General features: G+C 36.6%; 1 protein-coding gene across 2 annotated transcripts in view; it reads right to left on the reverse strand.

Moving 5' to 3' along the window:
- IQSEC1 (IQ motif and Sec7 domain ArfGEF 1) overlaps positions 1-27,452 on the reverse strand; it is a 741,922-nt gene that overhangs the window by 496,377 nt on the left and 218,093 nt on the right. For both annotated transcript variants that reach the window (XM_031945892.1, XM_031946101.1), the window contains exon 2: positions 25,181-25,210. In XM_031945892.1, coding sequence (XP_031801752.1) covers positions 25,181-25,210 — 30 coding nt within the window. The remainder of the gene's footprint in view (positions 1-25,180; positions 25,211-27,452) is intronic.

The following is a 27,452-nucleotide window of genomic DNA, read 5'->3' on the forward strand; positions in this document are numbered from 1 at the left end:
ATGAGGATCCAGTAAAAGAAGATGGAGAAAGGGGCAGAGACTTAGAAGGGGAACTAGGAGAATGATCTCTGCAAAATTTTGAAAGAAATGCGTATTAAGTGATTGACAGTGTCAAAGAGAGGTCAAGAAGAATGAAAATTGAGAAAATGTCATTGGATAAGGCAATTAAGGGATCACTGGCAATTATAGAGAGCAGTTTCAGTTACATCTATAAAATGAAGGGGCTGTGAGATGATTTTGTGGTTCCTTCCAGCTCCAAATCTATGATCCTATGATCCTGCAGGGAGCTATTGTCTGGCAAAAGGAATGTGTACTCCCTCAAGTCCCTTTTTCTGAGAACTTCTGGTCTCATTAGGCTACCAATATCAGTGAGTTTTTTGAGAGCAAATTTATAGCTTCACAAATATACTGGAATTGTTGCCTCAGAATTAAAGTCAAATCAAAAAGCCTGAAAGCAGGAGACCAAGGAAAAGGGAATGTTCCTGGACACTGAGTTTTAGAATGCCTTTTTTAGCTAACTATAAGGAGACCAAGAAATCATGCTGTTTCCAAGAGAGAAGGCACAAATGGGAATTTCTTTTGTAGGATGGTAAAGATGGTAGGGGATTTGGGACTAGAAGCATGGAAGCTCACAGAATCAAGCTTCTTGTTGGCTATATCCAGATTATATATGTATGTGTGTATGCAGAGGTGGAAAAGGAGCAAAGGGAAAACAGTGTGTAGTTAATTGTGTGTATGTTGCTTTCTAGTCTAATGAAATAAGGTATTGTTATTACTATGCCATCCTAATAAATGCCATTTGTTTTGAGCTAACCAAGGTATCATAATAAGATAAGAGTATGCACAAGATATCTCTTGAACTTTGATCCAGGGAGTAGCAGCCATCCTCTAAGGAGAACGAAAAGGGTGCTACACTAGACTCATAGAAGACTTGGAATTGGGACTTTTTAAGGTCATCTAGTTCACTCTCTCCACATGTTATAGGTGAGGTGAGGTGAGAGCCATGATGTATTTCAGAGTCAGGAACATAACTGAGATTAGAATCTAGGTCTTCTGATGATCATCCTTCCAGGAGGTCAGATCAGAGGGCACTCAAAAAGGAGATTAGTTAGACTAAAAAAGTATAGCATAAAAAGAGATTAGTTAGGTATAAAAAGTCAGTAAGACACTAGTAGGGAGCTTAGACAAGAAGTGTGGCCTGACAGACCAAATCTGGACAAACGGGATCATTGTAACTAAAAAGTTGGCCATGATCTGAAATTAAGGTTGGGTCAGTCACTTAGGCAGAAAGCAGCCTAAGGGAAAAAATCAGAGGTGAAGACAGAGCTGGAGCAGCTGTTTGTGGGACCATGGAGAGCTCCCCACAGAACTCTAGCAGCTAAAACACTGGACTTGGGGAATTTGGATTTGAATCCCACACTAAATAATTATGTGACCAAAAGGTAAGTTATTTAACCTCTTTGAGGCTCAGTTCATTTTCTAAAAATGGGAATTATAATATGTATTTTGCTTGCCTCACTGTGTTGTTGTGAAGAAAGTATTTTGTAAACCCTAAAGCACCATAGAAATGTGAATTATTGACTACTATCAATAAGTTCTATACAAAGCCAATTTTAAAAAAAGGGAACAAATCTAAGGTCAAATCACCTCACTTCCCTAGACTTCAGTTTTATTATCTGTAAACTGAGGTTAAGCTAGAGCAGCCCCAAGATTCCTTTTGATTCTCTACTTCTAAATCAAAAGTGGAAGATTGAGGTTTATTTAGGGGAAGGAAAAAAAGAAACGTGGGAGATACAGAAGATGAAATAAGAAGATAGACAGGCAGAATTAGAAAGAAACAAAGCATAAGACAAAAAAATACATAAAAACTTGGATGCATTTGTATAGATTCCTTCAATACAGAAAAAAGGCAAGATACAAAACCAGAATTGTTTAAATGAAAGACTGGTGAACAAAGACAGCAGATAGACTGCAAAGAAGTAACATTATAATCTTAAAGCTTATTACAATCTAACATGGAATATATATATATATATATATATATATATATATAAACAATCGCATGCATACATAGGGATTTTTACTTTTTGACCCAAAGGTTAGATGAAATTAAATCAAGGTTCACATTTGATCTCTGAGTCACAGGCTTTCTATTCCAACACTAAATTGTCCATGAAGGTTATATCTGAAGGGCATTAGTGAGTAAAATTTACCTTCTCCTGACTATATAATTTTCATTCTCTCTAAACTTCTCTCAAAGAGGTTTAATGTCACACAAGAGCCACAGGCCAAATGTTACTTAGAGATAGATTCCAAATCAGATATAACTTGTCTTTAAGGTAAAACACTAGTATGAATATTAACCTAAACCATTCTGGTACATGCCAACAAATGACCTTATTGCAAAGGAAGACAAATGAAGTTATTTGAACATGGAACTCAGTTTAATCCCTTAAATAACTTCCTGTTTCATTTCTTCCCTTTCTCCACAGAATCATAGAACCTCAGAGAGAGAATGGATCTCTGTGGTTATCTAGTCAAATGATATTTTAAAGTCCCCAACAAATAGTCAATCTGCTTTTGCTTGAACATCTCTAGTAAAGGGAAGTCCTAAGGAACCCTATTCATTTTCAGATAGAGTTCACTGTTAGAAAGTCTCTTCTGACATCAAATATCCTGTATATTATCTATCCATTGTTCTTGATTTAGTGCTCTGGGGTCAGGCTGAACAAATCCAATCCTGCTTCTATACTACATAAGTCTTCAAATACTTTCAGAGCTCTACCATAGCCTTCTCCCACCCAACAAGACTTCTCTTCATCTTAGTTACTATAATTAACACTCATATGACACAAACTCATATTCTGTTTACCTTCTGTTGGATTTTTAGCCGAAAAAAAAAAAAAACCATCATTTACCTAATAGTCAAATGGGCAGGGCTACTCTTTAAGTCCTATTTTCTCAGGCTCTATAGTTACATGCACTTGATGGATCAAGTGCAATGTTAACTCATTTATTCCTTCATAACTTGCTGCAGAACACACCACTGAACATTAGACTTAATCAACAGACTGAAGCCAATTTAGGTGACATCTTATTTCTTGGTAGTAGTTTCTAAGCTGTATGAAAAGAGAAAAAAACAAATAAACTGTGATTTGTAGACATGCTTCTCTGTGTGAAAAGTTACCAGACCATCACATACATTATTATAGTAACAGAAAAAAGTGGCCATACGTTTTAACTTCAAGACAACTGAACTGAATTTAGTTCAGTAGAGAAAAAACTTTTTCTTTAGCATATACTATGCACAAGATACTGTACTAAGCACTGGTAATATAAAGATGGAAAAGAGTCCAGTTTATGGCCATATATGAGCTTATACTTTCCAATACTCCAATGAGTCTGTAATCTCATTGATTTGAGTATTCCTTTCAACAGTGTAGATCAAACCTATCTATGACTTCCTAGGCTATCTACTTCCTGTCCTTGTATATTATATGTCTAATTATTATACTAGTTACCATGACAAAAACACTCTTTAAGTATAATGATGGTGAGAGTATTAGTATGTTATTATAATAGTAATGGAAGACAGTATGGTATAATGAATTGAGAACCATCAGTTGAGACAGGAAGGCCTGGGTTCAAATCCTGACTCTGACACTTAAAGTGTGACCACATATAAATCATGAACTCTCAATGCTTCCAAGCAACCTTACAAAAGTTGTAGGTAAAAAGCATTTCTATATCTGTTAGATGAGCAATGAATCAAAAGGCAAAAATAAATTCAAGCATTAACCACGTTAAAAAAAATATGTAAGTCTCATTCTACATTGTAAATCCATTACCTCTTGTCAGGAAGGAGGTAGAATGTTTCCTTGTGAATTCTCATGCATTACAATATTTATAGCATCTCTTTTTATGGTGACAAAGAACTGGAAACTGAGGGGATGCCTATCAGTTGAGGAATTGCTGAACAAGTTATGGTATATGATTGTGATGGAATAGTTGTGCTATAGAAAATTATGAGTAGGAGGATTTCAGAAAAACCTGGAAAGACTTACATGAATTAATGCAAAGTGAAATGAATAGAACCAGGGAAACATTGTACATAGTAACAGATATATTATAATAATAATCAACTGTATAAGATTTAGCTATTCTGATGAAAACACTAATCCAAGATAATTTCAAAGGACTCATGATGAAAACTGCTATCCACCTTCAAAGAGAGAATTGATGACTCTGAAGAGAGATTGAAGCATACTTTTTTCACTTTATTTTTCCTGTTTGTTGTATGCATGTATTTTCTTTTGAAACATAGTTAATATAGAAATATGTTTTGCATGATTTCATATGTATAATAAATATCATAGTATTTGTTTTCTCAAAAAATGAGGGAGGGTCAGGAAGGAGAGAATTTGGAACTCAAAAAATTTTAGATGAATGTTTAAATGAATGAAGTTTTTTTTTTTTTTAACATAATTGGGAAATACTTAACAAAATAAAGTATTTTTTTTTAAATAAAATGAATCCTTTTTGGAAGTTCTTAACTCTTTTTCTTTACAATGTTGTAATTATATAATTGTCCTTCTAATTGTGCTCATTTCATCTTGCAACAGCACATAAAAAATTCTTGGGCTTTGTTCAAATCATTTCTTAAGCACAACAGCATGACATTATGTTTACATACCAATAATTTGTTCAGCTAATCTCTAATTATCAGGCACCCTTAAATTTCCAATTCCTTGCCACCTTAAAAATCTGTTAGAAAAATTTTGTTTATTCAGGTACTTTTCCTCTTTCATTGATGTCTTTGTGCTATATATTTAATACCAATGGACCAAATAGTGTATACATTTTAATAACTTTAGGAGCATAATTCCAAATTGCTTTCCAGAATAGCTAGATCAATTTATTCCACTAATTTATATCCACTAATTATTCATTAATATATCCATTTTCCTATAGCAGCTCTTGAGATTTATCATTTTTCTTTTTTGTCAACTTTGACAATCTGATGAGTGTAAGGTAGAACTGCTTTAATTCATACATTTCTAATTATTAGTAATTTAGAGTTTTTTCATGTGACTATTGATATTTTGGATATCTTCTGAAAAATGCCTATTCATATCTTTTCATCATTTCTCAAATGGGGAATAGATTTTCCTCTTATAAATTTGAATATGTTTTCTAGATATGTCAGACATAAGATCTTTATCAAAGAAATTTGCTATAAGGATTTTTTTTCCTCAGTTACTTGTTTCCTTTCTAATTTTAGCTGCATTTTTTAATGCATAACTTTTTAAATTTTGTGTAATCAAGATTGTCCATTTTATCTCCTGTGAACCTATTTCTTATTTTGTCATAAATTGTTCCCTTAGCTATAAGAGAGTTTGAAATTTGATTTGAAAAGCAGTTTCTTTTATATTTTTCTAATTAGTTTATAATAGTACCCTTTACATATAAGTCACATATACATTTCAAACTTCTCCTGGCATATGGCTTCAGTTGTTTATACCTAATTTCTGTCAAACTACTTTCCAGTTGTTCCAGCAGGTTTTTTTTTGGTCTACTAAGTTAGAAAGATCACTGACTTTGGAGGGAAAGAACGTGGGTCCAACATTGTCTCTGTCACTTATTATCTTTGCAACCTTGGGCAAACCAATTCTACCTCTACTATATGAGGATGTTAGTACAAACATTATTGTCCCCATTTTACAAATGAGCAAACGGAGGCTTATAGAGCTTAGATGACTTATCAAAGGTTAAAAAATTATTACATAGAAGAGCTAGGACTCATGATGAGGTTCTTTGGCCCCAGCTTGGCAGTTCTTTCTACTAGATTAATAGACACTACACAACTTCAAAAGTGTATTTACAATATGGCAGTTGTGATGTCAAAGATGGCCTCAATTAATCAACAAGTATTAAGTACTTACTGTGGGCCAGATACTTTTCCAAGTGTGAGTGATACAAAGGCAAAAATAGTCTCTTTCCATGAGGAATTTACATCATTTTGGAGAGATAAAATGTACATAAATAAATGGAAACAGAATAAATTCAAAAAACACACAAGCATTTTGGGAAGGGAGGGCAGTGGCAGTTGGGTTCTCCTATTACTGAAAACAAAAATGCTACATGGGAAATAAAATAAAAAGACATATTGGTTAGTCCTATATTATTTTCATGCATTCATTCATCCCAGCAAGCCTTAGGGACTGACAGCATGTAAAATATTGCCACAAGTTTTATAGGGTATTCAAAGAAAATATGAAATATGAGTACAACCTAATTGAGAAGACAAGCCAAACTTATAAAAAACCAACCAGAAAATATATATCTTTCCAAACAAATCTTCTCAAAACTGGGAATTATTTATTTTTAATGAGACTGGGGTGTTCATGGTGCTTTATCCAGACTTTGGGAAATCATAGATAATCAGTAAGAGCCTTACGAAGATAATTAGGTAACTTGTTGAATAAAAATCCTATGGCCAAGTTGGACAAAGCTTAAAATAGATTCATCTACAGCTAACAGAGGAGGCTGTGGAGTGGTGGTGAGGTCCCCAGCCTTGTAGCCAGGAAGTCCTGAATTTAAACCTTGACTCTAATATATACTGTCTATGAGATCCTCGGTAAGTCACAGTTTCCTGATGCTCAAGGCCCCAGCTTCTTGTGGTTTGCAATCCTCTATGGAGTCTCATAACTGAATGAGGGAGTTGCAAAATTATGATTTATTATCAGTAAATGTTTGATTTGTATACCTATTTTACATATCTATATACCCAGAGTCACATAAAAATTTCTCATGAGGAAAGGGGTTGCAAATAGAGAAAGATTAAAAAGCCCTGCTCTAGGCAACTTTCTTATTATATATAATTCTGTACCTGAAAATGTGTGGACCTGAATTAGTAGGAGATCCCCCATCTGGGAGTTCCTACTAAGAGCCAATCCCTGTTCTTATAGCTAATCTCTCATTAAGACTTGTCATTTCTTTTTTCATTGCAGTAAGAATTACAGATCTTCAGAGCTGGAAAGGATATGAGAGGTCCCTTCCCCATACCCATTACAAATGAAGAATATCAAGCTGAATTGAACAGGGTCCCTGGAAAGGGAGGGCCAGCTTCATAAACTGCAAAGTGGGTGGGGACACAAGAGAAAAGGGAACCATGGGAGGAATGTCAGCAGTGTGGAATTCTCCCTTTTCTCTATGGAAAACTGGGTCCCAAATTCTTGCTAGTCTATCACTGCCTCCGGCTGCTGCCATCTTATTCCTAGCTATACTCCCTACAAACATATTTCAAAAACTTGTTGCCATGGCAAAGTGGTTTTCAGGAAGCTTGCTACTATAATAGGTCCTCTCCCAGTCCCGATGCTGTGCTCAGTAAAGCCAATTAGTGGCTTAGTGTAGTGACATTTTTCTCCCAGTTCTGGCTCTGATTCTTCAGAATGTCACCATGCCTCAGCTTCTGTCACACTCTGGTACAGTGCTCCACCTCGAGACGCCATCTCCCATTGATGGATTCCTCTCAGGACTTCTACTCTGAGGAAAAACCCAGATCCATTATTCTTCATTCTTCTCATTATCCCTGCTTCTTTCTAGTCTTTGCCACTAGGCAACCATGTAGGGACTTTACTCCTGCCTGCCTCCTCTTCAGTCCATTTGTCTTTGTGTTGTTTTCCCACATTAGAATCTAAGCTCTCTGAGGGCAGGGTCTGCCTTTCGTTTTGCTTATATTTGTATCCCCAGCAATTAGTTCAGTGCCTGACAAATGGTAAGCACGTAATAAAAGCTTGTTGACCTTAGATTCCAAATCCATAAAGGTATCTTTTTGGTTCCAAGGAAACTGGGAAACTCATGCCCCCAAAGCAGACATCCTAGACCATTTTAGCATGGGAATTCCTTTCTCAGCAAATCACTTACTTGTCTATTACAGAGAAATGGGAAAAATCTGGTTTTACATTGTGCTTGCTACAGCAAGAAAATAATTTCAGAGAATTTTTCAGTTTTTGCTTTTTAAATTTCTGTTTACAAACTTAATAAATATGAGCATTTCAATAAAAGTAACAATAATAAATGTTAGCATTCAAGGTTTGTCTTTTACATTTATTATATCAATATACAAAGAAGAGGGGGGAAAAGGCTGCATGTGAAACTTTGACGATTAATATATATAAACTTCTGTTGCCTAGACTTTATTTTTAATAAAATACATATTAAATTCGATATGGTAATAAAACTGTCCTGATTCTCTGAGTCCCCTTAATAGCTCACATTTATAATTACTAACACTTGTATAACATTTTGAAGTTTTTCAAAGTGCTTTATAAATATTATCTTATTTGATGCTCACCACAACCTGGGAGGCAGATGCTATTATGATGTCTATTTTATAAATGAGGAAACTGAGGCAGTTAAGTGATTTGACATCTCGAAGGTCTTCTGGTATTATGTGCTGGAACCAAATCTTATGAAAATTGATTATTAAATTTTTGGTGTGAAAATGTATACCTCAGAAACTCAGCAAATTTCACAAATTTAGGCTTGACATCACTTTATTGACTTTCTGGACTTAAGAAGGTGATAGAGAAAATGTTAATAATGAAGATAAAACTTTAAAGGGTATCCTGTAATATTTTTGGGGGGAGGTGAGCCAGTTGTTAAATATTTTCCAGCATACATCTGCCTGTATCAGGTCCCATATGTACTTAATTAAATAGTTGAGGAAAGATTTGAACTCAAGTCTTCCTGAATCCAATCCACTATATTACCTAGCTGTCCTCTTGAACTTCCTTTTGCTACTTGTGTGTATTTTAAAAATCTTTCATTGATTCTCTTTTCTTTTTTCATCACTTTATTATGCGACATCTTCCTTCCTTTCCCTTCAACCAATGGAACTTATTTGGAAATGATTTTTCTTTTCTTGTGTAATATTATTGTGCCCCTCCTAGGTGCACTTTTATATATCAGTGAACACTTTTCACTAAGGCCATTAGTCATACCCACTCCTTCCCAAACACCAGAAATCTGCTCAAATGGCCTTCCAAGGTACACTATATTACCTTATAGTGGGGAAAGGCACAAGACCCACCTATAATCAGATCTAGTTGTAACATATCACTCTATTTCTCCAAAGTTGCTTTATTTGAAAAAAATGGGAATGATGGTACTTGTGATACTTTAGTGACAAAAGATCATTTTAAATCTTAGAAAATCATGGAAATTTCAGTTGTTTTTATTATCACCATCATCACTATCATTATTACCACAATAGTATCATTATCATTATCATTAATGAAATCACTAAAACCTCCCTCCCCTTCCCAAACATACAGGAAGCTTTTGTGTGAAAACAATGTCACCTACTTATATGTTCCTTCCTCTTTCTGAGCTCAGTAATCTCTCAATTTCTTGACAAACTGAATTTCCAATGAAATTCCATTTGTAGCTCTTTTCACCACCATCCTATTTTCTATTCTAATTACATATTACTTAGTTACTATTATAGTTACAGGGTAGGTACTCTACCCTGTTCAGGATCATAAATTCCAGGACCAGGGCTCATTTATCCTTCTATTTCCCACCCAGCATTGAACTCACTGTGTGAAAACAATAGACAATTAATAAATATGTATTGAGCTGAAGTAGTTTAAATTTCTCCCAGACCTAAACACTTTTCCAAATTGGGTTTACAAGACTAGATTTTTCATCCTTTTATCCTTTAGTCAACCTGCTGATTTTTTGCTCAAGTCACCTTAAACTATTCCATTTTCCCAGACATATCTCTAGTGTATTTAGGGTTAACTCTGTAATAGAAAGAGTGATTGTTCTTTTCTCCTAAAGGTCTGACAACCTAAAAGACAGCAATGACAGCATATTCCACATTAAATTTATTTTAATGGTCTATCCATTTCAGATCTTTTGCAGGTTTTGCTACCTCCAAATCTCAGAGCCAAAAATGTCTTTGAAGAGGGCATTGACTCGGTGTGCTTCAGTCCCCTGACTCTAGCAGTAAAATTGTCAAATAAATTAACAGAGATCATTGCCATATTTTACTGTTCATGGAGTTGAACATTTCCCATCAACTGCAAATAATGAGGGAGACAGGGGTCAGCTTAACACCCGACCCATGCACCATGCTGCTTAAAAAACCCACAAAAGAAAATGTCCAATTTGATACTAAATCTAAAAGATTAATCATTTCTTTCTTTCTTTCTTTTTTTTTCTTTCTGAGAGGCAGGGGGCATCATGGGAAGAACACAGGTCTCCAAATCAGAAGCCCAGGACTCAAGCTCTAAGTATATCCTTTGCTTGGTAGTGTGATCTTCAGTGAGTCATTCAAACTCTCTGAAAAAGGTGAACCTCAGTTTCCTTATCTGCAAACTAAGGCTAATAGTCTTGCTCTACTTCATTCATCAGGATGTTGTAAGGAGTATGTCTTGTAAATTATAAAATTCTATATGAAGATAAAACATTCTTTCTTTAAAAACTAGACATTTACAATTTGGGGCCAGTTAAGGAAAATGAAGGAAGATCACACTGACTTCAGAACAAACACTTCTTGAGATGGAGGATGGAAGATGGAGATCAGAAATCAGGCTAAGGAAAGCTTTGCAGCAGGGTATTGACATGAAGTGGAGAGAAGCACATAATACTTCCTCTTTGTCCTGGTCTGCTCTCCCAGTGTCTTTCTGTCCTAGGCAACTTCCTACATGTGCATGGTGACTATCCCATGCCCTATCCTCAAGCTCTATCCCACAGAGCCAAGCTACTATCACCTTTCTGCCTCCCAGAGATTGAGAGAATTCAGGATTAGAATCTCTGGGTGGGCAGTCTTTTTCCTTCCTCATCTCTCTGTTGGGATACCTATTCACTGCCACCTACCATTCCAGGTGAATTTTCCCTTAATTGCATCTCTGATAGCATAAGATCTTTTTCTTTAGTGCTAGAACACACAAAAGATAATTTTTATTTCTCTCTTAGAGCTATAATGACCTCATAGTTGTTTCTTTTTTAGAGATAGACTAGTGAAGACAGGAGAGATATAGTTTAAAAAACAGTTATTCTGAGAAAGATCTGGGTATCTTAGGGGACTGCAAGCTTCATGTGAGTCATCTGATGTGGCAACAAGGAAGGGCCATGTAATTATGAGCTGTATAAAGAGAGACAATAAGGAAGTCATAGTCCTGGTGTTCTCTGCCTTCACCAAACTAATTTGTGGGATCATCTTGCAGTTCTTTGTTGGTTTTAGAAGGTTACTGATAAAGTTTCCCTCTAAAATCACATGAAACCAAACCTCTGAACAGAGCCTGACAGAATGAAACCGTTCTTCAGCTCAAGATAGACTGTAAAAACTTCAAGAAAGGTCAGTCTCACTGAGGTGAAAAAAGTGTTCATTCCTGCTCAGACAGACTCTGGGAAAGCCAGTGAGAGAGTCTTAATCACAGCAAATCAGCAACTAAGACCCTCAGTGCTGCCTCAATAGAGGAGCAAATCAATGGGGCAGCTTTCAGTCCCAACTCGGAAGGTAAATTCTGGGAAACCAGACTATTTCCTGAAAAGAGAAGACAAAATCATCCCCTGCAAATACAAGGGGCCCCTGTATTCAAAACCAAGGCTCAGAGCTACATAGGAAGCTTGGGACAGCACCCTATTTACTCCAGGAACAGAGCTCAATCATGAAAGGGAAAAAAAGGAAATACAAAAAAAAAAAAAAAAAGGAAAAACAATAAGTAAGAAACAGAAAAGAACCTTGACCATAGAAAGCTACTATGGTGACAGGGCAGACCAAAACACAAACTCAGATGAGGACAGAATGTCTACAGAAGAAAACTCAAAAAGCAATATGAATTGGTCTCAAGGAAGTGCTCATAAAAGACTTAAAAAGGCAAATAAGAGAGGTAGAAGAAAAAAACGAGAAAGGAATTGAGAGGTATGCATGAGAGAGTCAATAGCCTGGAAAAAATTGAAGAAAATAACTCTTTAAAAAGTAAACTTAAGCGAATAGAAAAAGAGATACAAAAGCTAACTGAAGAAAATCACATATTAAAAACTAGAACAGGGCAAATGGTAGTTAATAACTCTGTGAGACAGCAAGAATCAGTCAAACAAACTAAAAAGAATGAAAAAATGGAAGAAAATGTGAAATACCTCATTACAAAAACAGCTGTCCTGGAAAATAGATCCAGAAGAGACAATTTTAAAATTATTTGCCTACCTGAAGACCATGATCAAAAAAAGAGCCTGGATAGCATTCTATAAGAGATCATTAAGAAAAATTTTCCCAATATTCTAGAAACAGAGGGGAAAATATTCATTGAAAGAATCTACTGATCACCTTTAGAGATCCCATAAGGAATATCCCAAGTAACATTGCTGCAAAACTCCTGAAGGTTAATGATAACCTGGAGATGTCTACCAGAGACTAATCAAAATGGAGAAAGGCCTTTAGAGCAGACCATTTTGGTAGAAATACTGGGTTGGGGTTGGGGCTGGGGATGAGATAAAAGATACAGCTGTCTAAAAATAGAATCAGTTGTCTTTTCTTGACTATGTTTTAGTGGGGATGGATGAAATGAAATAGCCACTCATGGTCTCTTCCAATTCTAAAATTCTGTGATTCTGTGATGTCTAACTCAACAGGAGACTACAAGCAAATGAAGGCAGGGACTGTTTTGATTCTATATGTGTATACTTAGCATAGTGCCTAGAATTTAGCAAATAAATTAAAAAATTGAATGACCAACTCTGACTCCCAGTGAAGGGATTGCTTTCTACAAGATCACACATCTGGTTTTAACGGAATATTGCAAAATAAGAAAAAAATAACCAATAGCTGACAGCATATTCCCAGTGCCTGAGGCCAGTGACCTGTGGCCAAGGACAGCCAAATGTTTATTTCTTGGTTGTAGACAGAGACATGATTGTGAATATGGTACCTGAGTCCTGGCAAGGTTGATTGCTTAAAGCAAGAGCTTTTGAACTGTTAGAAGAAGCGTGAAATTAAAATGAACAGAAACAAATTCAAAGTGATCCAAACAACTCAAATAGGAAACTGGGTGAGACCAATTATTTTATTCTATTAAAGAAAGTTAGAGCAGATAGGATCTTGTTATCTGGCCTCATGCAATGGTCTCAAGCATGATGACAAAAAATATCAGAGTTCTTATTGGCTTTTTTTTACATTCCATTTTAAGCCAGAATGTCCAAGAAAGGAGGGGAGAACAAAAGAAAAAGAAAGCTATATCAGAGCTTCAGTACCTATCATGTGACAGGCACATTTGAGCCTCACAATGATCTGGGGAGCCTGACTGAATGATGGAGCAAATGAAAGATTTGCCACCAATACACTTCAATTCAATTCCACTCAAAAGTTATTTGTCTACACACATTCTCTGAGGAATCAAATCATTTTATCTTTAAACAAAGCATTAGATTGTCTTTTCTAGCAGTCACTTTCTTTTATAAAAATTCCAGATTCTCTTTAAAGAACCACTATTCCAATTCTATTTTTAAACAATGCCACATTTTTCTTCTTACTTTTTTTGGATGAGAGGTGTGTGGAATCATAGAAAGAGTTGTGGATTGAGAGTCAGATGATCTGGGTTCGAGGTCTGCTTCCAACATTCACTATCTATGTGACTTGGGGCAAGTCACTAAAATATGAATTGTAGAGTTGAATCAGATTTTAGTTAACATTTATTACAATGCCTCATTTTAAAAGTGAGGAAAATGAGGGCAGCAGAGAGTTGAAATGCCCAAGATCATGACTAGAGAACCTAGGTTTCTTGATTTTTAGCCTGATGTTTCCCCCATTCCATCATACTGCCTCTTTGAGTCTCAATTTTCTTATTCATAAAATGAGGATAAAAATTCCATGGCATTGTGGAAAAATTCTTAAGTTTTAGATCCATTAACTTTTTAAAGAATTTTTAGTAGCTGTATTTCAATATAATTGGAATCCTTTGTAATCCTATGTATTTTATTTTATGCTTTAAATTATTATTCTAAAGAATGGATCCATAGACTTCATCAGATTGCCAGAATAGGTTATTACTTTAAAAAAAAGATTAAGAATTCCTAGCATAGCAAATAAAGTGTTGTAGTCAAGAAGATCTGAGCTTTTGTTTCTGATATTTTACTAAGTTACTTTGTTTACTAGCACTCCCACTGATGTTCTTCTAAGGCTAGTTATTGAGATGTAGGCAAGCTCCCATTTGATGTAAAAATCACTTACATCAGTATAATCATAACTGACCCATTTCATAAGATTGTCACAAAGATCAGATGAGGCAATGGATCCAAATTCCTACTGCCATAAAGCCTTATATAAACTGTAAATTATGGTTATCACTCTCATTCTGAAATCCTGCTTTGATAACTTTATCAAAGAATGGGGATGACCACAGATCCTCAAAGGCCATGCTAGTAAGATCCTGAGCTAGGTCAGCAGAGTTCAAGCTCTGATTGATCCTTCTAAGCTGGAAAGGTTTCAAATAGGGAGTCAGTTAGTAGAGTGCATGTTTGTCATTCCAGGATCAGCTTAACTAAGCATGGAGTGACTGCCCATTGGAAGATTGGCTTTTGGGTAATACTTTGGTTTTTGCTCACAGCAACTTATAAAAATGATGTACTCGGGCAAGGCAGCTTATAAAGAAAGCTACTGTGAAAAGGAAAGGTTGCAATATGTATTGGCAGAGAAAGTAATGTGGCAAGGATGACAGACTGAAAGAGCCATCACTCTCAGCATTATTATTTTGAGATGAGTGTCCAATCTCTAGGATTCCTTTTACAGACTTGAAGTCAAACTGGGAAATTTTCCCAAAATTCTACCTCATCGGGAAAGTAATTATCTCCATTTGCTTTAGACTTCGCTCTTCCTGGGGTATGTCATGAATATCCAAAAACTTTCTGGCATAGCTCCCAACTGGACTAATTTCTCTCAATTGTGAGGGGTTGTTGCCCACTCTGACTGCAGGTCTTAAAGAGGGGATGGGCCAGATGCTATTGGCTTGGTGGAACCTACTTCTCCATGTTTGATTGCTGCATTAGGCAATCTTCATACCTTCTTGCTCACAAAATAAATTGCATTTTCTCTTGTAAAAAGCACAGCTAATTATGATGGCTGCAATGCTCATGCAACGTGCCTTGGCTCCATGTCAGCAGGACCCATGTTCAGAGAAAAATGAATTAATTTTAACTAATTGCTTTAGCTAAACAACTCGCTTCCACTTAATACAATATTTGTAACTGAGTTTGGCTCTGCCAGTACCAACGCTCCTAAGAGAGAACACCCCTCCTAAGTCACACTCACTAGGCTCCTGCTGAGCAAACTTAATGATTACTTCAGAAAACTTCAGTGAACATTCTGGCCTCCAAGAGAGGTCACTGGATGCACTCCGAGTATTGTCTTGCAGTATTTTCTAAACAGAATCAGATTTGCAAAGCACTGATCAGCCCTCATTTCTGAAACACTAGCATAATCTGACATCAGAAAATGAATTGTTCCCAGAAAACAGTGAGTGCAATCATATTTCAATATAGTCCTAGTCACATTTCTTTCTATTGTTTTGTTGTAAATCCAGGAGGGGAGGCGGAGTTGTTACTACTCTAGAGAGGCCTTGCATTTTAAATATGAGCCAACTGTCTTTATTGCCTCCCTCATTACTATTCTAAGACACACTCCCTTTCTTCCCTCCTAACGCAAGTCAGCATCATCAGGGAGTCACAGCCGGTGTGCCCTGGGTCACTCCGTTTGAAAGAAGCCAAAAGAAAATTGGAGATACCCTTTCTTTAGGAACAATCAGCCACAATTAAAAAGTCCTGTGCTGGCAAAATGGTCAGAAATGAGGCAGCACAGAGTGGGAAAATAAGCAATCCACCATGAGGGAAAGTACTGCATGCTAATTCTGCACCAGGTGCTTCTTGGTAAATGCAGACCCAGGCTGAAAGTCCTTTAGAGGCCAGTCAGAGAGTTGTACTTCTTTACTGATGCACTTTGATGAGAAATAAACCCCAAGCAAATATGGATCTGCATACAGCTTCGCATCCAAGTTCATGATTCTCCAAGTAAATTCCTCAAGATGTTCTATGGAAGGTCTTGTGGAGTTTTCAGGCTTAAAATGTTGCAGAGTCCATCTTCTCCCATATACTTATGAGGAATAAAATAAAATGTGTCTAATATGTGTAATATATGTGATATAAAATATGAAAGCTCCCTGGGGTCTTAGTGCCTTTATATGTGTGGGTGAGTATTTTACTTAGCACAGTGCCAAGCACACAGTAGGTATTTAATAAAATAAACATCACTTGTTTGTAGGCCATGCATTCACACTGTATTTGGCGCAAAATAGGTGCTTAATAGATGAAATAAAATGTAATGAGCTTTGCAAACCCTAGGTAGGCTGTAGTTGTTCAGTTGTGTCTGACTTCTTCTCCTTACCCCATTTGGAGTTTTCTTGGCAAAACTACTGGAGTAGTTTTCCGTTTTCTTCTCCAGCTCATTTTACAGAAACAAACTTGTATGACTTGTCCAGGTTCACCCAGCTAATAAGTGTCTCAGGCCAGATTTGAACTCAGGAATGAGTCTTTCTGACTTCATTTTGGAAATGTACTGCACTAGAGTGCATCTTCTAACTGCCCTTTGCCAACGTTAAAAAACTATATACTAGTTATTGTTGTTATTGCTAGTTGTGTGAACCTCAACAAATCATTTCGTTTCCATTTGTCTCAGTTTACTCACCTATAAAATGGGAATAATAATGGCAAATGAGATATTTAGTGCGATGTCTAGCATATAGTAGACACTTAATAAATGTGTATTCCTTACTACAATTATTATTATTATTATTATTACAACTATCTGTGGAGGTAGAAGTAGTAGTAGTGATGATGGTGGTAGTGGTGCTAGTAGTAATAGGAGATGTAGTAGATCCTTATTGATTGATTGATCTCATAGGTGGTCCCTTGAAAGCAGAGCCAGTCTTTACGACTTATTTTGCTAATGTTTTTTTCTTCTTGTTTTACTGTTGTATGATAAGTCATAGATGTGCAAATTTATAGAATCTGAGTTGAGAGATCATTTAGGGTAGGGTTTTTTTTTTTAATTGAGATCCATAAATTATTTTTTAAAAATAATTTGTTAACTTTATTTCAATAAGATTGGTTTCAGATGCATTTTTAAAAAATATATTTAAAAACTCAATTCAGAGAAAGAGTCCAGCCTGTTATCAAAGGATCCATGATATAAACAAGGTGAAGATCTCCTGATCTAGTCCCATCCCTTACTCAAAATATGAATCCCTTCTATAACATTTCCAGTATCTGGACAACCATCTCATGTCGGGAAAGTCACTATATTATAACACAACTCGTTCCACATTTGACAAGTTCCATTATTAGGAAGTTTGTCTGTAAGTCCTTTGCCCTAACAAAGTAGTTTATGGACTGGAAATCTGCAAATGACTGATGTAAGATAGTCTTTACCACTGATCTAAGAAGTAGGTTAATTACATTCTGAACTCGGAGGTAAAAGCTTCTGAACTCAGGTTTAGGACTGTGTCACTCTTTCACTGTTCACAAATGTTATTAAGTGAGGGCATTCAGAGGAAATCTGGGGGACTCTCCATGGGTGCCAGTTCAATCCATCCCTATCAAGGGAAAGAGAAGACAGAACTCACTACCATGCAGAAGAATCAAGCCATACCATGTGTACTTGCTCAGAGTAGAGACTGGCTCATCTCTTTGCACCCAGTTCCTTTTCCCAAACTTCCTTGCAAGCCACACTTATTGGGACTTCCCTGTATTTTTTCATAATGCTCCCCACCTTGGAATTCAAGTTGCCTTTCATTTTGGTCTCTTTCAATCATATTTACTCTTTGAGACCAAGTCAAATCCTACCTCCCTTGCCCCAAAGCTTCCCATGGACCTTGCAGATCTCTCCTTTCTCTGACCTCCTAGAACAACTTAGCAAGAGCAGTTTAGTATTTGATTATATGCTGTCTTGTTTCTCAGTTTATATATTTATGTCTTGTTGCCCCAACTATCTTGTAAATTCTTGTGGACAAAGACTGCCACTTATCTTTGTTCTGGATGCCCTCACAGCACCAAACACCCCACTGGGCATACCAGGTAGTGAATACATATTTTTGAATCTAGCACAATCTGATTTAGGTGCATCCTGATACACTGATGCAAGTTTTGAGTCAGGGGATTCATTGCCAAAAGGTTCTCCAAGATTTCAAGTCTCTTCTGGTTCCTTTGCAGCAAAACCACTTTTCTTTCTACTTGCCCACCAGCTGGATGTTTCCTTCCTCCCAGGCTAGTACCTCTCTTATCAGTGCTTGGTGCACCAATCCCGGTCACAATTCTGGTTTCCAGCCCGTGATTCTCCACAGCATATCATACCAGAAGTCATTATGGGACATAACCTAATTCATCAAGTCATAAATACTTAAACACAGTATTTTCTTCCTGGCCTTCCCCCCAGCTTGATCAAAGCTGGTGACTCCTCCTCTTCATGCATCCCACTGAGAACAATTTGGCTGGAAGCTACTGACATATGTTACACTCTGCATACTAATCTCCCAGGTATTTGTACATTTCCTGATTCTATCCCTTACTGTGCAGAGTGATGATGCTGCCCTTTGCCACATCTCCACGTGGCTTCCTTCCTTCTCCCTCTAGATGATGAAGCTGTGGTCACGTCGATACCTCCTGCTGAAATCTTGTACTAAGGCAATAAAGGCAAAAACCATTATGGGAACAAATCAGAGACAATGTCGTAAAGTTAGCAAGGGAGAAGAGAGAATTTGTGGAAAGATATGCCAGAACAGCTGAGACAGCAACAAAAAAGCCACAACCAGTTGGAGATCTAGCCAGGAGGGGGAAAAGCAAGGATTTTTCCCAAAGGCCTCCATGAGTGTCTCCCAGATGCAGCCACTGGACAGAGACCATTTTCTGCTGGCTGACACAGGCAGACTTCAATATTTGGAAAAGCCTCTGTTACAAATGATCCATTCAGCTTGACCTGCCACCATCAGCCAGCCCTTCATATCATTTCATCTTCCCTGTACCCACAGGGAGATGTTCTTTAACGATGCTGGTATTCTTTCTGCAGGCGACATGGGAATGACAGGAAGCCAAAGCAGAAAGAACCTTTGAGATCCACTTGAAGTCTATTCCTTTCACTTTCCCAATGAGGAAAGTGAGGTTCACACAGGGATACTGACTTGAATTAAGTTTGCTGGCTCCTAGTTTACTTTACCACTCTGCCTGAATAGAGAACAGAAGGATTAGGACTGATGATTCAGTGAGATAGCGTGAGAGTGAACAGGAACACTGACCTCAGGAAGTCAGTATGATACAGTGGAAAGTGTGCTGGAATTAGAAGAAGTAGTCCAGGGATTACGTTCTCACTCTATCAGTGGGTGATCATAGGTCATTTCATTTCTCTGGACCTCAGTTTCCTCATTTGTTAAATGAGAAGTTGGACTAGATAATGAATAGGTTTGCAAAACACTTTAGATATATGATCTCCTATGATCCTCATGGTGATCCCAGAAAGTAATTGCTGCTATAATTCACATTGAAAGATGAGGAAATTAAGGCAGACAGATTTGTGATAATCTGCCCATTTAGTATCTGAGGTCTTGCTGATTTCAGGTCCAGTATTCTACCTACTGCATTACCTAGCTGCCCCTGAGCTCTTTTGCAATTCTAAATGGCCTCTAAGGTCCCTTACAAGTCTAAAACTAAATGACCTAGTTTTCTTTCCAGCTTTATCAATCATTAGATATGTAACTGGCTAAGTCACCAGTCTCTCTGGATCTTAGTTTTATTATTTGTAAAATGAGATTAAACATGCCTAGACTCTACCACCTTCCAAAGATAGTGTGAGGAAAGTATTTTGTAAAACATAAGATACCATGTGACCATAAGCTATTATTTTTCTTCTAGACATGTTTTTGGTAAGGGGCACATAAATCAAATGCTTGCCAGTTAAATCCAATTTTGAATATGCTAGCAGAATTCGATATTTACAGGCATATTTAGGAGAATCTTTTGGTAAAGCAAGAAATCCTTATATGATACAAATAAATCACCCCTAATGTGTTTTGTGAGCCTCGATTTTTCAGTGTTTTTTTCCAAGTAGGTCACACCTGTAAACAACACACACAAAAGATGAGGAGAAGCAACAGTATCCAGAAATCTCAGCAGTTATAATTGCTTCCTTTTTTCTTTTGTCAAGGTTTGCATGGGAAAGAGGAAATTATTGGCATTATCTGACAGGTATCTGGTATCTGATAGACAAACTCACAACATTAAACACTTAAAGTCAGCATTGATGTTTGCAGTTAGTTGTCAAAATGTAATCTGGCTTCAAGGTCTTTAGTAGTGACAGTCTGCAGGACCATGTGATAAAGATGGGGTGCCTCTAGGGAAAAGAATACTCTGCTTTCTAGAACATGGAACCTAATTAAAAGTGGCTTGAAATTAATGAAGATGTAGAAATTGCAAAGAAAAGTTTTGAATTGGGTTGAGCTCTTTATTGAGGGTGAGAAAACAATTTAGGAAAAGCTGCTTCTATTTTTCCCAGGAAGATTTGAATTGCATTGTCATCAAGTTCATTCAGCTGAACATTCTGCCCTTTATCCTTTTCTTAACTATAAAACTTTCAATGGCATCTTTAGTTTTTACATTACATGAAATTCAAAATATACTCTTCTCCCTCTTCTACTCAATAAACTTCATTTTGTAGCAAAAATAAAAAGCAAACAGCTCAGTAAAATCAGCCATATCTGACAGCATATACAACATTCCACACTCACAATTCTCCCACACCTCCAAGGAAAGGAGTTTCTTTCATTCTTACCCCCCAAAAAAAAACTGGAAACATTCCAGTTTAAGCCAACAAACACTTATTAAGAAAACATGTTGAATGGAGGAATTCGACTGAGAAAGACAGGTTACTGAACATCAAAGACTAACCATCCCAGGCGTATTTTACAAGATCATATCCAAAATTCTACAAGCATCTAGAGAACAGTAAAATTCATTCAATAAACAGTATTAAGAGTCTCATGTTCAAGGCACTATGTTCCACAGTGCTCCCTGAGGGAGACAAAAATAAATATGACACCAATCCTGCCCTCATGATTATAATGATGACCTTGAGTCATCAAGAAAAGGTTACATTACACTCCATATGCTCTGTTTCCTAAGATAGGAAACACATAGCACATGTTAGAAATATTTCCTTCAAAAGTATAGAAAATGAAAAAAAAAAGGTTTCAGCATTTAAGTGATTGCACTTGGACAGCCAGAGAAATCCTAATTTGGCAACAAACTGAATATGGAAGGTGGAAAAGTGAGAAAAGAATCAGGATTAATGAAGTTCTCAACTTTAGTGGCTTTGAGAATGGTGGAATCCTCAATAGACATGGGGAAGCTGAGAGGAGGGTTGGATTTTGGGATGCGATGATCAGTTCTCTTTTTAAACATGTTGATTTTGAGATGTCCATAGGACATCTAGGAAATATCCACCAGACATCTGGGAAAAAAGACTTATACTTTCCATAGAGAAATCAGGATTAAATATGGAGATTTTTGGAGTCATCTGTTTCAAAATGAAAGTGAATCTATGGGATTAGGTGAGATCACCCAGGGAGAGAGATTAGATAAAGGAAAAACCCATTAATCCTTCTAACTACCCTTTTGTGCCAAGGTCATCATTATCTTTCTAGTCAACCCTACTCCCAACCTATTTTCATAACCTCAGAGTCAACCGGAGTCTTCATTTTCTCTTATTCCCTCTCAGAACAGTCACTGAGACTTGTCCAATGTATTTTCAAGACTTCTTTTGCATTCATTCCCTTTTCTCTGTTGCCCCTACTCAACAACCTTATTCAAGACTTCTTCACTTTTTACCTGACTACTGCTCTTGGTGGTGTGAATCAGGAAAATGAGTTCAAATCCTACTCCAGGTACTTAAATATATCACTTACATCTCACCTACCTTAATTTTCTTAGCTGCAAAATGGTGATAATAAAAAGCTGCTGAGGTGGTTGTAGGGATCAATTGAGCTACATCTATAAAATACTTAGTATAGTTTCTGACACTTAGTAGGTGCTTAATAATTGTCTGCTCCTTTCATAATTCTTTTTCCTGAATAAAGCCTTTCTCATCTCAAAACCATCCTTCAACAAGATGTCAAAATGGTGATCCACTAAGGCACTAAGATCTGACCATGGCAACACCCATTCATGAAACCTCAACAACTTATTTTCCCCAGAATAAAATACAAATTCCTTTCTTTGACATTTAAAGCCCTTCACAATTCAGCTACAACCTCTCTTTCCAGACTGATTTCATATCACTCCTCCTCCCGTACTTTATGCACCAGCTGAACTGGCCTACTTGTGATTTCCTGTATAGCATATCCTATTGCTTATGCAGAGAATCCTCCCCTTCATCTCCTTCCTCTTCTACAAATCTCTAGGTCTTTTTAGGGATCAATTTAGATGCCCTGTCCTACCTACAAACCCTAGAAATCACTGCTGTTTGATCCCTCTGAAATCAGTTTGTATTTATTTTGCTTATTGTTTATATTTATTATGTAGATGTTGTTTCTCAGTAGGAAGCAAGCTTTTTGAGGGCAGGAACTCTTTTGTTTTATTTTGGGTTCTGGAATACCAACATCTAGTGTCAAATATATGGCAGCATGTAAATATTTAGTGAATTGAACTAAGAATAAGTTTCCAGTTTGAGACTTGGAAGGTGCAGATGCTAAGGATGGATAGCTTCTGGTAGCAAATAAAATCCATCAGAGTACAGATCACTCCAAAGAAGAGCTATGGGCTGCCAGAAGATGTTTGAAGGTATTGGATACTTAGAGGAGCAGGAGATGAAGGTGTGTATATATATATATATATATATATATATATATATATATATATATATATATATAATAATTTTTTCTTTTAAATATACCTGCCTATGAAGTTAATAAATAACAATGACTGTTTATTATGGGGAGACAGGTAGCTAGCTCATGCAACATAAAGGATTCTACCTTGTAAGAGTGATCAACAATCAAAAATCCAGACACTAGGCTAAGTGCTGGCAATACAAAGAAAGGCAAAAAACTGCCTTTAAGAAACTCATACTCTAAAGGGGAAGAGAACATGTAAATACCTATATATGCTATAAATAGAAGATAATATTAAAAGAAGGAAGTATAATAAGAAATAGGGAAGAAGGCAGAAATGAGAAAAGCCTCCTGCAGAAGATGGAATTTCACCTGAGTTGTGAAAGAAACCAGGTAAGTAAAGAGATGAACAGAAGGCGAAAGATCATTCCAGGCTTGGGGGATACTCAAAATGGAGGTATGGAAATAAGAGATGGCATTTTGTCCTGTGAGAGGAAAGCAACTGGATGAGGATGCTGGATCACTAGAATGGAGATAGGGGAATAAAGAAGAGTGGAAAGGTAGGAAAAGACCAAGGTACAAATTACTTTGGATGCTAATTGGGGAATTTTATTTTTGATCCTAAAGGTAATAGAGAATCTCTGGAGCCTTTCCCTATAAATGGTCATCTAGTCATTGCCTGAAAAATTCCAGTGAGGAGGAACCCACACATTATGAAACTTCCTGTTCCATATTGAATAACTTCAATTGTAAAATTTGTCTATATATGGAGCCTAAAATCAACCTCTCAGCAACCTCCAACCCACTGGTCCTAGATTGGCCTTCTGGGACAAAGCAGAACAAGTTTATCCTTCTTTTCCAGTATTGCCTTTTAAGTACTTAAAAAAATCAGTCACATCTCACTTCCTTAATATCTCTTTTCTAGACAAAACAATACCAGTTTGTATTTAATTGATCCCAAAACAGAGCAAATATGAGACTCTTTACATTCTGGTTTCACTCCATAAGATATAAATCATTTTATTGCGCTTCTTCCTTCTATAGCACTCAGTAATGAACACAGAATTCCAGATGAGGTCTGACCAGGGCAGAGCAGGACAACTGCCTCCTTTTTCCTGAATGGTATGCTTCTCTTTGTCTCTGTTGTTGTCTATCTCTGCCTCTGTCTGTCTGTCTCCATCTGTCTCTGTCCCTCTGTCTCTGTCTGTCTGTCTCTCTATCTGTCTCTCCCTTCAGATAGAGAGACAGACAGACATCTGCACATGTGCTTCCGCTGGGTACCACCCAACAACCACACAACTGGGTACCACAACAAGAGCTTCAACTCTAACCCATTGTACAAGATTCAAAGAAACAATAAAAACAAATGAAATATTTTGGTCAGACTCTTTCTCAAGACCTTCTATGGCAAAGTAGAATCGATACCTTATACAGAGTAACATCATTAGCTAAAGAAAATGGCAGGAAATTCTCCTTAAAAGTGATAACCTGCAATAGATACTGCATCAATATTGGTTCTTTTCTCTCCTTCAAACTAAGCAGTCATTTCAAAATGCCAACAGTGAAAAATCATTACAGTTCTGGTTTTTTGTTTTCCTAAAAGAACAATTTTTTTTTTAAAATAAGCACCAACCCTCTTTGTAAAATCAGTGTCTGCAGACAAGTAAGACTCCAGATCCTTTGTGCCCTGATCCAACAAGATAGCCATGGATGACTGAGAATATTTTCAGGGAATGGTTTAAAAAAAAGTCACAAAATGGCACAATAGAATACTTGCTACCATTGGAAGGTGATACTTCTCATCAAGACTAGATATGTTCTGTCACTCAAGGAATCAAGCTTATTATGCCACTTGAAATCAAGGCAGGCCTTGAAAAAGAGTCCTTTACTTTGCTTAATTTGATCAAATGTGATTGTGGGATAGGGGCAATTGAGTGATATGGATTGAAACCAATTTTTTTGAAAGTGAGTTCATGTTCTTTATTCTTCCCAAGTGAAGCCCCTTGTTGGAGTTGCTTGGGGGAAGAAAAAGGACCCATGCTTTTAGGTGAATAGGAAATAAGATATTTCATTTTGGGCTGTACTTTTAAACAAATCTATTTAAATTCAAAACACTAAGTTCTTTGCTTCAATGGTTCTGACCTAATAAGACCACTAGTCAGACAGAAATCAAAGCACATGGCTTCATTAAAACAACAAACTCCAGGGGACCACAGTGACACAAGCAGAGGAGCTAATTAAACACGTACCTGACACTCCGTGAGCCTTCTCCTTCAGACCTACAAGTAAACAGAACAGAGAGACACTTAGAATGCTGTTGACACTTTCTCTTGAAAAACATACACATTATGATGATCAACAGTGAATGACTGAGATATTCTGATCGATACAATGATCCAAAACAATTCTCAAGGAACTATGATAAAAAAAAAATGTTATCTACCTCTAGAGAAAGAACTACTGGAATCTGAATGCAGATGAGATCATATTGGTTTTTTTACTTTATTTTTCTTGGTTTTATTGTCTGTTTTTTCACAACATGACTAATATTGAAATATGTTTTGCATGACTGCACATGTATAACCTTTATCAAATTGCTTGCTTTCTCAATGAGGAGAGAGGGAAGGGAAAATGGGAGGACATTTGGAACTCAAAATAGTAAAAAAAAAAAAAAAAAAAAAGATAAAATGTTTTGGTTTTAGTTAAATATGGAGTTGGGGAGAAAATTAAAATAGAGTAGGGGAAAAAAAAGAAAAATGCAGATATTTATCTAGTCTATCAAAAACTGAAACATTTCCAATGCAGCAGGAAAAGGGAGGGAAGGGGAAGAAGAGGAGGGAATGACAGAATGGAGGGTGGCTTCATTTATTACCTATTTGGTATTTCTCAAGCATTTCTGAACTACAAGTTCAATTTTCAAATACCAAAAAAATCAATTATACCACTTTAAAAAGGAGACAACTGCAAAAGTCAAGAAATAGGATTGTATCACCCACTTGAACTTTCTCAAAGGCTGGGGAAAACAAACAGAATCAAAGATGAAGACTTCACTTTCTGCAAACCAAACTGTGCTCACTAGACTGACCACAGCAGAGGCAAGAGGATTAGTTTAATGGTGGTTAGCCTTCCGCTCAGTTGACTGGATTAAAAGGCCATGTGCAAACAGGTTCAGGAATCTAATCCTTGGATTTTTTAAATGTGAGTTCATTACCAAAATAAAAACATATTTAAGCCAGAGTTGGGTAATTAAAAGAGTCCTTTATGGATCAAAATTATGCTACAGGAAGCTACTCTGAAGGAACTTTACATGTTTATAATAGAAAAGAGAAGACATATTGGTTATCTTCAAGTATTGGAATGGCCACAATGTGGGGAGATTTGGTATTAATCTTGTTCTGTGGAGCAAGTGGCCAGAGGTGCAGAGAGACACATTTCTATTTGATAAAGGAAAAACCATCTAATAATTAAAGCTACTAGTAAATATTTAACAACCAGCTTAAAAAATGTGTAGCACACTTTTAAGTTTAATTTGCATTATTACCACTTTCTTCATCACAGAAATGATGTAGAGAAGTACATCTTAAGTACAGAAAATCAACAAAACAAAAAACCAAGCCTTGATTTGCAGCATTTGCCCATTTCTGAGGTGTAAATGCTCATACTGAAAACTCAACAACCATTTCTGAGCCTTTCTACAACTGGCCTCAACATCTCCCTGCTGGTACCTCAACATCAAATGGAATCTCTTGGAAGTTAGTCTCTAGTTAGATGGTTCTAGCCATTAAAGGGATGCTGTAAAGAGCATTGATTTGGACTTGTTCTCTTCTCCTATCAGGAAGCCCATGACTATTATCAGTCATACTAATTCCCAGACTATCCTGTTTGTATAAAGTGATTGTGAAGATGAAATTCTTTGTCAGCCTCCACTGTCTATTCCCCAATCTCTGAGCATCTTTAAACAACCTTTGAGATGCTGATTAGCAGATCTTTTGGACAGGTCTGGGATCTGATTTGCCAGGTAGTGGATCTGAGGTATCCCTCCCTCTGAGATCCCTGGCCCTTCCCCTCTGAGAAAATCCCAAGGTTATTATATTTCCTCTATAAAAGATCTGTTCATGATGAAGTTCTTTGCTAAGTCCTTCTCATGACTAAGCTCACTATCAGGTATTCTCTCTCTTTCTCTTCCCTTTAATGGCATCTTTCTCGTTATTGTCTAGCTAACTGGTTAGTAAATTCCTTTTTGGATATAACCTGTCAGTTAATGGCATACTCAGGCCTCATAGCATATTCCTTCAATGGGCTTTTTCCAAATCCTTGATAATGATAGTTCTATTGCTCTCCCTACTTTATTTCATATTTGGCACTTCCGGTGTCTATTTTACCTCTCCATTTTGTCTATAATTTCTTCTATTCTTCTAAACAAAACTACCTTTTGGCAAAGAGAATAACCATTTGAATTTGTATATTTATTTAGAACTAGGAATTGCTACCCTGATCTCATCAGCATCAGTGCCTTTAGTA

Source organism: Sarcophilus harrisii, chromosome 1 (assembly GCF_902635505.1).
Source record: "Sarcophilus harrisii chromosome 1, mSarHar1.11, whole genome shotgun sequence".
NCBI lineage: Eukaryota > Metazoa > Chordata > Mammalia > Dasyuromorphia > Dasyuridae > Sarcophilus > Sarcophilus harrisii.